We start from the raw sequence: 13,401 nt of genomic DNA, 5'->3' as shown, positions 1-13,401 counted from the left end.
AGAGGTATTGGTGCCCTTCCCCGAAAATGTGTCACTGTTACCCCTCTCGAACAGCCTGAGGTGCGGCAACCGGTGATGAACTTCCCTGAACTTCACTTCTGTTTACTTGTTCCGTCAGTGATAGGACCTCACGTGTCACATTCAAACTGGTGACTCTGTGAATTTTGGTCAGAATGGTCAGTGAATACAAGCACATCTCCAATAGCGACTGCCACTACATCTGAGAAGGTGAAATGAACAAGCTCTCTTTATTGTCTCCCAAAAAGAAACAATGGCTGTGAAAAAGAGAACAATGCAGTTTGTCTCATTGTGCCGTCACCTCGCGGCCTGTGATTGTGTGGAAACTCAGCTATGTGTTGAGGTAACAGATAGCCCAGCGCTGACATAGATCCCCAGTCCTTGACAGGGTCGTTTTTCGGCGGTAAAATGAGTTTTGCCTTTGTGACACACCAGGCTGAGTTAGAGCACAATCAGCAGTTAACTCGGCTGGTCTATGTCTGTGATCTGAAGATTTGTCTGTGTAATCAGACGGGCAGGGCCTGTGACCCAGCACTCCTCTGGCAGGCTTCACTAAAGGCCAGACCTTCTGAAGCTTAGCAGGCCTGCGTCCAGATACACGCTTAGCCCACCATCACTGCAAGGTCATCTCAAGGTCATGGTTGCAAGCATGGGAATTGCAGAAGTTTAATTCTGTGAGGTAATTTCTCGTCTGGACCTCCAACCTCAACCAGATTTCCTGTGTGTGGGAAAGTCTTGACACACTTACATGATACAATGTTATCTTTCTGCGGATAACGCGGAGGTTTTTATGGGAAATGTGGTATTTGGTGTGATGCTTTCTACATGGATGTGACGTCTTTACTAGATGATGATGAAGGTTTTGGGAGCCAATGAGACTAAGAGGATATCAGACTTTCTGCTGCCCTCCTCTTTGCAAATGTCAGCCCTTACATGTTCCCCCATATTGCCCCCCAGAGACACATTAATGTCTTCATGTCTCCCGGTGAAGCCAGAGTTCTGTTTCATTTCTGTGGAACAAACATACCCCTGGGTCTTTTGACTACAAATGAAAAATGAAGTAATACTATATGAAAAACTTTGTATTCTCTCCAAGGGCAATTCTTTTCCTGGAATTGACTGAGATGGATAAAGAAAGGCGTATTTGAACCACAATTCCTTGCTGGTTGATGTAGATCCACATCGATGCTTGCATGCACTGTTCCCTAAACTGCTTGAAACTTTCAGAGTAGGATGAGCTTCCCACGTGTACACCCTCAATTAGAGCCATGTGTTGGGTCAGCATTATTAAGTGGGGATTCAGCAGGCATGATATTCTGCAGAGCAGGTGATTGCACAATCACAAGAATGTCATTGTTTTTTTTATTGTTTTGCTGATTAGAACATTATGGCACACAAGAAAGGTAGGATTTTGTAAGATCAAACATTTTTTGTATATTAGCCAATTTAAAAGACTTGTGTGCCTATTTACCAAGACTGCGAGACAGAGCTCAAGAGAAACACCTCCATGGGCTGTGTCTATTTGTTTTACTGTTAGATCAATATTCTCACTATGTTGTGACAAGCGAGCTTGTCAGGTGAGTTTCATTGCCTTGAGAAATCTGCCTACATGAAACAGGTCTCATAGAAAAAAAGAGTTTCAAGAGTCAAATAATTGCTCGTAAATCATTCCATTTGACCTTTCTATTAGGTTATTAGTGATAAGTCCATCAAACCAAAGGCCATATTTATACTCCGTTTCCATTTCCGTTCGGCACTTTTGTGTCTTCTTTGGTAACGGCCTGGCCGAAAGGAACGTGCGTGAGAATAGCAGGACTCTTGTCTCTTTTGATTTCCTCTCTGGATCAGCCACATTAAAAATATTGGTCACTGTCCAATTCTCACTTGGCCACAGTGATAAAAGTATGGCATTCCCAGCACGACCTCAGATACTACAAGCTTTTCTTCACATAGACACTATGCTCCAGTCTCTCTCTCTCTCACGCACACACAAACACACACAAACACAGTCACACACACACACACACACACACACACACACACACACACACACACACACACACACACACACACACATCATGACTTTCAGTATTTTCCTAATAATTTGGTATACATCATTTGTTTTTCATGATCTAAGCAAAGACAATTTTGTAGCATGAGTTGTCGTAACAAGCATATCCTACTTAATTGATTTTATTTATATTTCATATAAGATAATTCTTCTAGAATTAAGAACTTGCAGCGAGACAAACATGTCCCTCAAAAATATAATAGTGCATCCCATCTCAATGGTCTGTCCTGCCATGATTGAACTACATCCATGTTCCAAATAGAACTGCACACCGCCCCCTACTGGAAGATAAGGGCAGACATAGTGATATATTTTTTTTTTATTGATGTATGATACCAATGTAACAACAACAAACATATAAAAGATGATCAGGAGGTTACACAAAAATACACAAGAGGCATACAACCTGTCAAACATACAATGCACCTGTAACATGTTAAAGTTCAAAACAATCAAAAGAGAACCATGTTTAAATCCCAATAGACAACTTCTTAAAAAGGCCTAGGCATCTTGTGCATGACAAGTTTACTGACCTGTCTGTGTTCTCTCCCATATAGGAGGACCTTTGCCTGCGAATGCTGATGCTGTGATAACATTGTAGTTCACCATCACAACCTATAATTACAGGCAACCTAGCTTTGTCCACTCATTTTGTTTCTTTCCTACCACTCCTACTATCTCCACTGTAGGATATGTACCCACTACCACTATCTAGTACAGGGGTCTCAAACTCAAATTACCGGGGGGCCGAACAACGTCCAGTCTGGTCAGTGGGTCACAATACTGTAGATACCACTTTTGAGTGTGGCAAATTTACCATGTGTGATCAGTGGTACAATGGTTAGTGTTGTTGAATAACAAGTAGCTGACCTGAGTTTCAATTCCTGGGCAATGAAAAACGCTCTTTGGATAAAGATGTTTGTTATGGTTGCATTTTTGGATGACTTTGTCTCATTGATAGCCCATGACTTACATATACAGCAGTAATGGTGGGAGTATGGGGTCTACCTAGATATGAAAGGTGTGAAGGTCTGCGGACAGGAAGGGTCTGTCTGACTATTTGGTTGTTAATGAATGTGGTGTAAATGTGATACATTCTTGTGGGGGAAGGATTCACATGAGTTGCAACTACTTACAAAAGTATATAAAAAAACACCAATATTCTTCAGTGGTATGGAAGCTCGTTTTCACACCTTAAAAAAATTGCATCTCACAATTATGACTTACTATCTCATTATTATTACTAACAATGAGAACATTTTCTCAAAATGATGACATACTAACTCATTATTATGAGATACCAAGTCTTAATTATGAGATACTAAGTCATAATTATGAAATAGTTTCTTATATATCAACAATACTTATATGGGTGTGTGACGGTCGTGGTGCGACTGCACATGATCACACTCCTGCCCCATGTTTGCAACCACTAGCGCACCCAAACAGACATGGTTTGCACACACAAACAATTGATTACACAAATGTCCACGAAGTTGAAACCATTTATTTAAATGAAGTTGGTGCACCAACAGAGTTGAATGAAATGGAGAAAACATCTACCAACTGATTGGGGAGTTTGTGCCATCTGCTAGATGGTCGGTCCGACAGGAAGAAGCGCAGGTGGAAACCCAGAACATTTATTTTTGTTCCTACCTCATTGAACTGCTAATTGCCTAGACTGGCAGAGGGGACACTAAAAATGGTCTTGGCCAAACCACTTGGATAAGGTGATTTTTACAAGCCTTTGAGACATTATTTATTTATTACATAGTTATTTCTTTGTTTGATGATAGGAAGGAAATACTATGTTTATGTCTCAGGGTCTGTTTTGTCATTGTTGTATGGTTTAGTTTTTGTGTCTACCCCTCTGCGTAGAAATGGTGCTGCCCGCCATGTATATATGTTCATTGTTCTGTCTAGTCTGGTCAGGTATGTGTATCTATGTTGACCCTCTTTTGACTGCTGAGTGTTCTCTTTTAAGTTGAGGCATAGAGGGTATTTTTAATAGATGTGTACTGCTGCATGTTGTCTTCTACTATGTTTAGAGGCTTAGCAGGTGATATTCCTGGAGACTGTTGCTGTTTGTCCTCTGTTAATTGAGAGGCTTAGCAGTTCTCCAGGATATTTGGGAGCATATGAAAATACATATTTTTTTAACCCTCACTCTGCCTGAGCTTTTGGGGCCAAACCCACATTGTTGACAGCAACCCGAGGCTCGGTCCATCACAATGTTCTTTATTTGAGGATGAGACAATGTATGCACCATGTATTGATACCATCATGGAAATGCACTGACTGTCTCCCAGGAAGGTGTCTTCTGCTGCTGTAGCCTATGAGATGGATCTTAATAATATGAGATCGTAATAGTAACGCAAGTATTGGTGGTAAACTTCTTATCTGTGATTGTAGTGCAACCATATTCTATTCAGTAACACTCTGCATGTTTTGTTTTTTGTTTTATCAGGGGCAAATCTGAGCAAGAAGCAGATTTTCAATTGCCGACTCTCCAGAGCCAGAAGTCATTGAAAATACATTTGGCATCATGGCGGCACGGTGGAGAGGACATTTGAGTTCCTGCCAGACAAGCCTGTGGATGTCGTCAAGGCTTGCGTTCTCCATAACTACCTGGCATACACAAATGAGACGAACACACCCGAGAGCTGCTACATACCACCCAGTTATTCTGACGAAGACTCAGCTGGATCGGTACAGCCTGGTGAGTGGTGCAGAGTGGTGGCTGGCGACTCGAATCTAGGACCTGTAAATCCATCACAGATGTCCAGGAGCCGTCCACCAGAGCTGCTGTAGGTGTGAAATGAATTGATGCAATTATTTCTGACGCCAGAGGGAGCGGTACCATGGCAGAACGACATAGTGTCACGTGGCACACTTGACCCCAGATGACCTGATAATCTTACCTGATATGCTGACTTGAAGCCATGTAAATAGAATTGTAAATAAAAAATCCCAACTGTTTCAAAACCTATTTGGTGTTTTCTTTGTGTGCAAAATAAATATGCAAAAGAACAAAAGTGAGTACAAACTATTCAAATAATACTACTGAACTATTTACAAAGTGCAAAAAAGCAGCATAGTCTCTTGGTATATGACGTTCAGTCCTGTTGGCGGTGTTCGTACAGCATGTTGTAGACCTTGAACATGACATCAGGCCTCTTCTCTTGAGGCACCCTCACCATGTCATCTACAGTCTGGCCAATTGAGGTGGATGGCTCGGGGGAGGCCTCGGGTCATGTGGTGGATGGCTTGGGCGAGGCCTCAGGTGTTGAGGTGGATGGCTCGGGGGAGGCCTCAGGTGTTGAGGTGGTTTCCACAGATTATGGCTTCGAAGATCCTTTGTTCGTTTCTGTGCTGCAAGGTGAGGTCTGTGCATGATCATAAAAGGACAGAGTTGGTCTGTTAGCTATATGGAAATTGCATATGGCTACAATGGTGAAAGTAACATAACTGCATCCATTACATTTACATCAACAATGTAGGCACTTTAAGAACAGACAGTTCGTCTTTGTATGTGCATTTTGAGTATCATTTCAATTTGGTCCACGCTCTTCAATTTGGTCCTTGAGGACAAACCGCCCATGATGAGATACAAAGTCATAATTATGAGATACAAAGTCATTATTTTCAGATAGTAAGTCATTATTTATTTTTTTGATAGTAAGTCGTTTTGAGAAATAGTAAATCAATATTATGACATACTTAGTGACGTCATTTTTTTCAAGTGACAGGCTTCCGTACAATAGACATCGCATGTAGCAAACATTTAATTTAAAGCAGCAATTAATAGTTCTGTTCCAAAACTAGCAAGCTAACTACCTAAAACTTTGCAAACACCACCAACAGCCCAGTTGGCAATAATAGAAGCTTGCCGACACACTAACTGGTGTATTTTGGCAGTATAGCTGGTAATGTCATGCTGTGTAAGCTTTTCTTCCATTTTTGCCGGGTGTTCCAGCCCGGAACACAGAACTACATAGTGCATATCCTGGAGTGCTAGTGGGAAAGACACAGGTGTTTATCTGTCCTTCACATGACCATATGCTATCAAAATGAATTTGAGGACGATACCAAAATGAGTTGCCTATAAAACCATACGTCGTTTTATTGCATAGTGTTGCTTTAACCGCTGACCAAAATAATGAGTAGTGTTTGTTTCGGAGTACTGTGTAGCCTAATCTCATTCCACTCCACAAGGGGGTGCTATTCCCAACAGGTATGCGGCGTAACAACACAAAATTAAACAACAGCAAATAAGAAGGAGCAGTAGTGCATTGTGGGTAGCAAGCGGGAACAATCGGAGAATTTTTAGCAGTAGACGAGTTTTCGAACAATTATCAGCCCAGTAACGAGACGAGACGAAAGTCTTAAGACGTGAATTGAAAGGTAAGTGTAACGACGTGGTTTAACAATTACTGAATTGCGTAAGCATAAATCAGTTGTCTTTAATCATAATCTAACTTGGGACATTATAGCTAGCCTGTTAGCTTGCCCACATTGTCTTACTAATGGTGGCTGGCCAGCGTGTTTGGTAAATTTGCTGAAAGCCTACTGTACAAGAGTAACGTTAAATGTTTCCACTTGTGCATGTCTGTGTACATTTGTAACACCGTATTGGGCAATTGCGATGAAGGCTAAGCGGTAGTATATAAGCATCCGGTGAATGCGTAGGTTTGAGTTTTTAGCTAATGTTAGCTCACGATATGTCCGCTATTATGATGTACGCAGTACTTTGACCCGTATTCTCTCTCCATACAGACTTGCAGAAGTTACTCTACGCAAAATGTCTATCGGCGTACCCATAAAAGTTCTGCATGAAGCAGAAGGACACATTGTCACATGCGAAACCAACAGCGGAGAAGTGTACAGAGGAAAGTTAGTAGAAGCGGAGGACAACATGAACTGCCAGGTAACTCGTCTTCCTAATTTAAAGCCGAGATGTTTCAGATGAATTTTCATTGTTGTGTTACGGAGGTGTGTAGCCTACTTCCATTGTATTAGACCGCACGTAAAGATGTTCACCACAAGTATCAAGTTGACTGGTGGAAAACTTCCTTATTGCCATCGCTAATGAGTAAACTAAAACAACGGGGAAATGCTCCCTTTAAAACCGAAAGACTGCCGTCACAATCTAAGCACCCCATGGTAGTGAATTATGTAACGTTGGATTTAGATTGATTACACGTAATGGTCCATTGTGTAGGATTTAGTGGCATTTAACAGCGAGGCTGCAGAATGCAACCAGCTAAATACCAGTTTTGCCAAATAATTCTCACCAGAAGTCGTCATCCTGATTTATGTTCTTACAAGAAGGATATTTAGTTTGATTGTATTAGATGTGTTTTTGGAGGAGTGGGAATGGTGGAGTTGGTAGAGGGTGTGGTTAACTTTTTTTAATAACAGACATTCATGTTATTATAATTAAACTATTAACTTGACAGACTCAACCAGCTGACCAAAGTGAACCCACTTGCTCATGAATGTACCATTAGTCTCACGTTGCCATAGCGAAGATTGGCTTCACGAGGTTCATTTTGACCCACTGCTGAGACTTCATTCCACTCGGAACTGTTTGAAACATCCACATAGAATTTTAACCTAAACGATACCCAAAAACTTAAAAGATAAATGTTTCCTACTCGCTGTACTCTAACTTATTTTCCCATCCTCTTTGCACTGCGCTTACAAGTAGCCTAAAGAGCTGTTGTATTTGACATTTGTGTCTGCATTTTCATGGCTCAGTAGTCTACTAGCTGAATACCTCCATCAGCCCTCCCTTCCCAGACAAATGTGAAAGGCTCTCTAGAGCCAGTGTTATGGTTTGTCCGGGTTCATAGTAAACAAACAAAAACCGATCCAGAGATTTAATTTGTGTCTACAAATAGATCCCTATAAATCCTACCCACTGTACCTTTAATTATAGTTTGTTTATACTTTTGACGGTAGGGTTGAGACTGGGTCTTTCTGTCCTTGCAAATATTTAAGCAGTGCTTTGCAATTTCATAAATCTATGCTGACAAGTACATTTAAAATGCTATTATTAAATGCAGGGTTGATCTAGTAGTCAGTTGTGTAATGCATTACATAAATGGAATCAGTTTGAAGTTATATATGCATGTCTTTATCCACTAGATGGCCAATCTCACGGTGACGCACCGAGATGGCAGGGTGTCTCAGCTGGAACAGGTCTACATTCGGGGCAGCAAAATCCGCTTCCTCATTCTGCCGGACATGTTGAAGAACGCGCCCATGTTGAAAAGTATGAAGAACAAGAACCAGGCCGCTGGAGCTGGCAGAGGGAAAGCTGCCATCCTCAAAGCACAAGGTGGGGAAATCTCTTTGCATGACATTCTTTGCACAGGTCAGCTTGTACATCTGGTGATTGCCACAGCAAGGAAGTGGTGTTTGTAAAGGTAGTAGAATACAAGGGCGGGTTTGAGTGTTTTGTGCTTTATGTATCCTGTTGATGGGTGGTACTTTATCAGTGCACAGTTGCAGCTAAAGACGTACACTAATCTGCAGTGCTTTGTCACAAAGGCATTTGAAAATAATGATTTGGTGCATCACAGACCAAGTCACAAGTGCCTACAATGTTTCTGGTTTCATTTTCCTGTTTCTTTTTTTCTGTGAAAACAAAAAAGTTGTTGAACCTGTGTAGTCATGTTTGGCTCTGTGTTTGCTACGCGAGCCACGGATTATGAGTATGTGATTGTCACTGGTGTGACTGCTGAGTGAGGGACTCCATTCACCATTTTGGTTTTCTGGGGTAAATCTATGATTTTGAATACCCCTCTGAGATTTTTTTTTTTTTAATTATTGCTACAACACCATTTTTGGGAACTAACTTGATTTTAGAAATGATCTTCACCTCAACCCATTAGATACCTGCTGTTGCCAGAGTCTACAGTGGCTAATTAGCATCTGCACACCTCCCAAATTAGACTATTTTAACATTTGACTCTAATAGATGCCATATCAAACGGCAAGCTTAATGCCATTGACCATTGCCTTTAGTCCTTATATGGCTAGAACAAACATGTACTAGTATGTTGTAGTGCTTTGGTGGCTGGCTAGTAGGGCTGAACGATTAATTGCATTTGCGATTTAATCGCGATATGATAGAACGCGATTTTCTAACCGCAACGTTCGCGATTAAAAAACGTGGTCACAAAAAAAAAAAAAAAAATTTAAATAATTTTTTTTTTTTTTTTTTTTTTTAAGATGGTACATTTTGCACACAGTGTTTAAAAAGTGCATGCCTAGTGTTTATACTTAAAATTACTTTTTTTTTAAATTACTTAAATGCACAGTGGCAAAGCCACCGATTTGTTGTTCTTGTTTCTGTAATGAGCAGTTAAATAAAAATGTAAAATGTGGGAAAAAATATTTTACACTAAATGTATCTAATATTGTGTTGGTCATATTTAAATCATTCATTACGTTTTGTTGGGGAAAAAAAGAGGATAAAAAAAAAATCGCATATCGAATCGCAATATTTTGGTAAAAAATCGCAATTAGATTATTTTCTCAAATCGTTCAGCCCTACTGGCTAGTCATTTTGCAGATATCCTGTGGTTGGTGAAGTCGCACACTGAGGATTATTCGAGGGACCACTCAGACTGAAACTATACAATGCCATAACTTAGTTAAACAGAACAGGGATAGACTATAGAATGCCATAACTTAGTTGGACAGGACTACACTATAGAATGCCTTAACTTAGTTAAACAGGACAGGAATGTAACAAAATATATTTCTACTGTTGGAATTATAGTTAATCTCCTTAGTACCATTCACATGAATTTGACTGGATTTTAGGATCATGCACATGTGCCAGAAGAAATTCTTTGTTTAACAGTCGGTTATTGGTTAGCCTATCCATGTCTATTAATATCCATAACATAATAATCTCATACCATTTTTTTTTTCTTCCTTTGCAGTGGCTGCAAGAGGTCGTGGTAGAGGAGGAGGTGGCAGAGGGAACATCTTCCAAAAGAGGCGATGATTAGTTATTACAGTTTTATTTTCAACAGTAAAGTTGAAAATAAAGAGGTTTTTTTTTTGTGTGTGTCCCTTATGAGAGGTCATGCTATTTTGTCCTTTTTTGGGCTATTGAGTTTTTACAGTTCTGATTTCCTAGCCTTCTTGATTATTTGGTCATGTCAATGTTTTTATTTGTATTAAACAACAAGAAGCTATAAAAGCTGTAAAGTGGTCAGTGAAGTTATTTAGATCAGCACATCTTAACAACAGGTAAACCATATCACCTAACATTTCATTCACGTCATTGAACACTGTTTATGAAGGTTCTGCCAACCAAATGCTGAATGAAGCCTGAATATGGTTAACTCTTATCTAGACTCATCTATTATTGCTAAACTCCTATATTCTTTGCTTTTCTATACACCAATACTCTTTGGGAGTGGATATAGACTATAAAAGGGTTAATCTGCAAGCGTTTAAGTTTGATTTAGTAATTTAACAGCATCCTTGAATGCGTTGTGCTGCATTTCCTCTGGAAATGGAGAAAGAAAATGTAGTGCAGTTTAAATAGGTGGTAGAATTGGTTAGGTTAGTTTCGTTATGTAGGTATATTGCACAATTTCAGTCATTTTATCTTGGTCGTATGCTTGTATGATGTTTTTCAAACTGCAGATGTATTTCTGGTTGATCTCCATCCAGAATGGAAAGTATACAGACCTTACATCTCTCGATATACTGTTCAAGGTGTACTGGCGCTTTTTAAGTCTATGGTATTAAAGACACGACAAGGTTATACATTTAGCTGGTTTCAAACACGCACTCAATTATACCTTTAAAAAAAAAAAAAAAAGCATAGACTTTCCACATTAGAAAAGCTCTAAAAATCAGATTAAGCATCACTATATTTAACCAAAAAATGAGCTATGTTTGTGTAACTTAGAAAGACAAACCCATTGTTTAGTCACCTGCCATTTTTAATTGCAAGCAAACTTACCAGAATCAAAGTTCTGGCTGTTCAATGTTTCTTTAAAAACGGTCAATGTTATAAGTTCATCACATGTACTCTACAGACTGTATTGTATAACTTTTCAGCATTAACAGGGAGGGTATTGGTTAGGTATCCTAGGTCTGTTTTTGTCTTTTTCAGTACCTGTCAAGGTGGACATAAGTGTAGAAGTAGTTCAACATAACCTTTTAGATAAAAAGTTATATGTGTTCAACTCAGTCCTAGATAAGGGCATACATAATGAGCATACTTTGTACACAATGTTTAGCATTAGCAGTTGGATACACATGCCCACTTTTAGGAAATAAACACACCTTACTAGGGTGTTATGAAATTACTTACTTTGTAAACAACATAATGTGTGTATGGTGTCAGTTACATCTCCCAAGTGAGTTTTTTTTTCTCAATTTGTTCCTCACCCAGTGCAGTTTATGTTTTAAGGTTAAAGGAAACTGACGCTGTGTTTTTTTGTACCTTTAACATTCTGGTCAATAACAGTGATGAACAACATATTGAAGAAAAAAAAAACTTTATTTGAATTCAAGAGTATGGCTGATTCCAGGACTGTTACAACAACAACATCCTTGAGGAGCTTTTGGAAGTTCTTCAATTTGAAACTGGAGGAACCAAGGTGGTTTGAGGAACCTCCAAGAAAAGTTTCTTTGAAGAACCTGTTAAGGTTACTTCAGGAACCTTTTGAAGCTTTGTGAAGAACCTTTTTTGAAGTAATGGTTGTAATAATGAACAGCAGATGTATTTATAATTTGCAAAATAAATAGAAAACAATACAATACAACATTTTACACAGAAATAAACATTATATAATGTCTATAAATATATGAATCCAACAATTCAATAAAAAATGTGTACAATATAACGCCTCAAAACAATCACAGACAGGCAGATGAAAACATGGCTGTGTATTAATATTGGTATAATTTTAATTAATTTGATTTAAGTTCAGTTCATTTCTGGCTTGCAACATTTACCATTTTAATGATTGGAATAATTTAACTTCATACCAACCATGCACTGCATAAAAATTAAAGTGTTCATTACATTCTCTGCATATCTAACTCCAAAGATGTAATAGACCCCCAATAGAGCACCAGCTCCCATTGAGAGGTCACCCGGCTCTGCAATGTCAACTCCATCCATGTGAAGAGAAATTTCCCATTCTGCACTGAACAAGTTTCTACTCACCAGCACCACGGGGGTAAGAGCCTTCACCACCTATGAAAAGCACACAACAAACACAGCATCTGACATGAATATATGATATTGACAATGTGATAAAGCACTCTCCGTTGTACTGTCTGCGGTGGCAGCTTAAATGCTGTTTCTATTGCATATTAATCTTCTGTGGATGTATAAGGCATTAATTACATACCAAGTTGACAGAGGGACAGGGAACAATCTTTTTTTTTTCTGGCTCCTCTTAGTGCTCCTGATGCCATTTGCAAGAATCCACTGCGCCCGAATAAAGACAACCAGTCAAAGCCAAGAGGAGAGTGTTAAGCCCTGGTCAGCGCATGCTCTCACTCTGTCTTTGCTTCAGGAGTCCCTTTTCATATAGGAAAATGTAGACACTCAATTTTGAAAATGCAATTTGTAAAATGTTAAGATGTGCAATGTTTTAATACCAGCTCATAAGAATTAGTCAGCGCACCAGATTCGGGAGTTACCTGATTATAAGTGATGTTATTCACCCAATTATGTGAAATCAAAGGAATCAAAATCTGGATCACATAATATCGAGTCCTTCAACAAAACACATATGCTCGTCTCCTGAGAAGTGTAAAGTGACGAGTGCACCATCTAGGGGGTTAACATGCAATTGCATGTTTTACATTTTCTCAAAGTTCGTTTAGGACAGAGCCACGCCTGCCAGTGACACCCCCCCCCCCCCCCCCCCCCCCCCCCCCCCCTCCATCATCAGCTTGTCTATGAGTCAGTATTTTTTTCAACATAGAACTGTAACACACTTCAGTTCATTCATAAGTCACAAGATTTTGCCTATTCTCGATCTGGGAGGTCACTATGCACCAATATTTCTTATACTCCATACATTTGAAAGGCGTACATATTTGTGCTGTACAAACTTTAGCCTAATTTAACTTTTGGGTTACATTGGGATCCCCTATAAATACCTTTGTATTATTTTCTGGTACCTGCAAATATCGGTCACTATTTAGTGTCACTAGATCAGATGGCACAGTGGCCCCAGAAAGAATTGGTGACTTAAGTCACAGTTTAAAATGATAAAATCTTATTGCTTTAATATGAGGGTTGCATTTGGACTTCA

General features: G+C 39.4%; 1 protein-coding gene across 1 annotated transcript; it reads left to right on the top strand.

Annotated features, from left to right (window-relative positions):
* The first annotated feature begins 6,352 nt into the window (after nucleotides 1-6,352).
* Nucleotides 6,353-10,313, top strand: snrpd3l (small nuclear ribonucleoprotein D3 polypeptide, like). The gene is made up of 4 exons (XM_012814891.3): nucleotides 6,353-6,493; nucleotides 6,866-7,016; nucleotides 8,240-8,432; nucleotides 10,048-10,313. Exons 2-4 carry the CDS (start codon nucleotides 6,891-6,893, stop codon nucleotides 10,110-10,112), a joined length of 384 nt encoding a protein of 127 aa, XP_012670345.1. The 5' UTR covers nucleotides 6,353-6,493; nucleotides 6,866-6,890; the 3' UTR covers nucleotides 10,113-10,313.
* Nucleotides 10,314-13,401: the final 3,088 nt, after the last annotated feature.

Source organism: Clupea harengus, chromosome 12, assembly GCF_900700415.2.
Source record: "Clupea harengus chromosome 12, Ch_v2.0.2, whole genome shotgun sequence".
Taxonomy (NCBI): Eukaryota; Metazoa; Chordata; class Actinopteri; order Clupeiformes; family Clupeidae; genus Clupea; species Clupea harengus.
Note: the sequence above shows the minus strand (reverse complement) of the source record. Positions and strands in the feature narration are given on the sequence as shown.

What these genes read in the sequence shown, in the direction of transcription:
- snrpd3l (XM_012814891.3), top strand. Translation starts at nt 6,891, where the DNA reads ATGTCTATCGGCGTACCCATAAAAGTTCTGCATGAAGCAGAAGGACAC. An exon ending in AGGACAACATGAACTGCCAG is followed by an intron (nt 7,017 to 8,239) that starts GTAACTCGTCTT and finishes TTTATCCACTAG; the next exon opens with ATGGCCAATCTCACGGTGAC. An exon ending in TGCCATCCTCAAAGCACAAG is followed by an intron (nt 8,433 to 10,047) that starts GTGGGGAAATCT and finishes CTTCCTTTGCAG; the next exon opens with TGGCTGCAAGAGGTCGTGGT.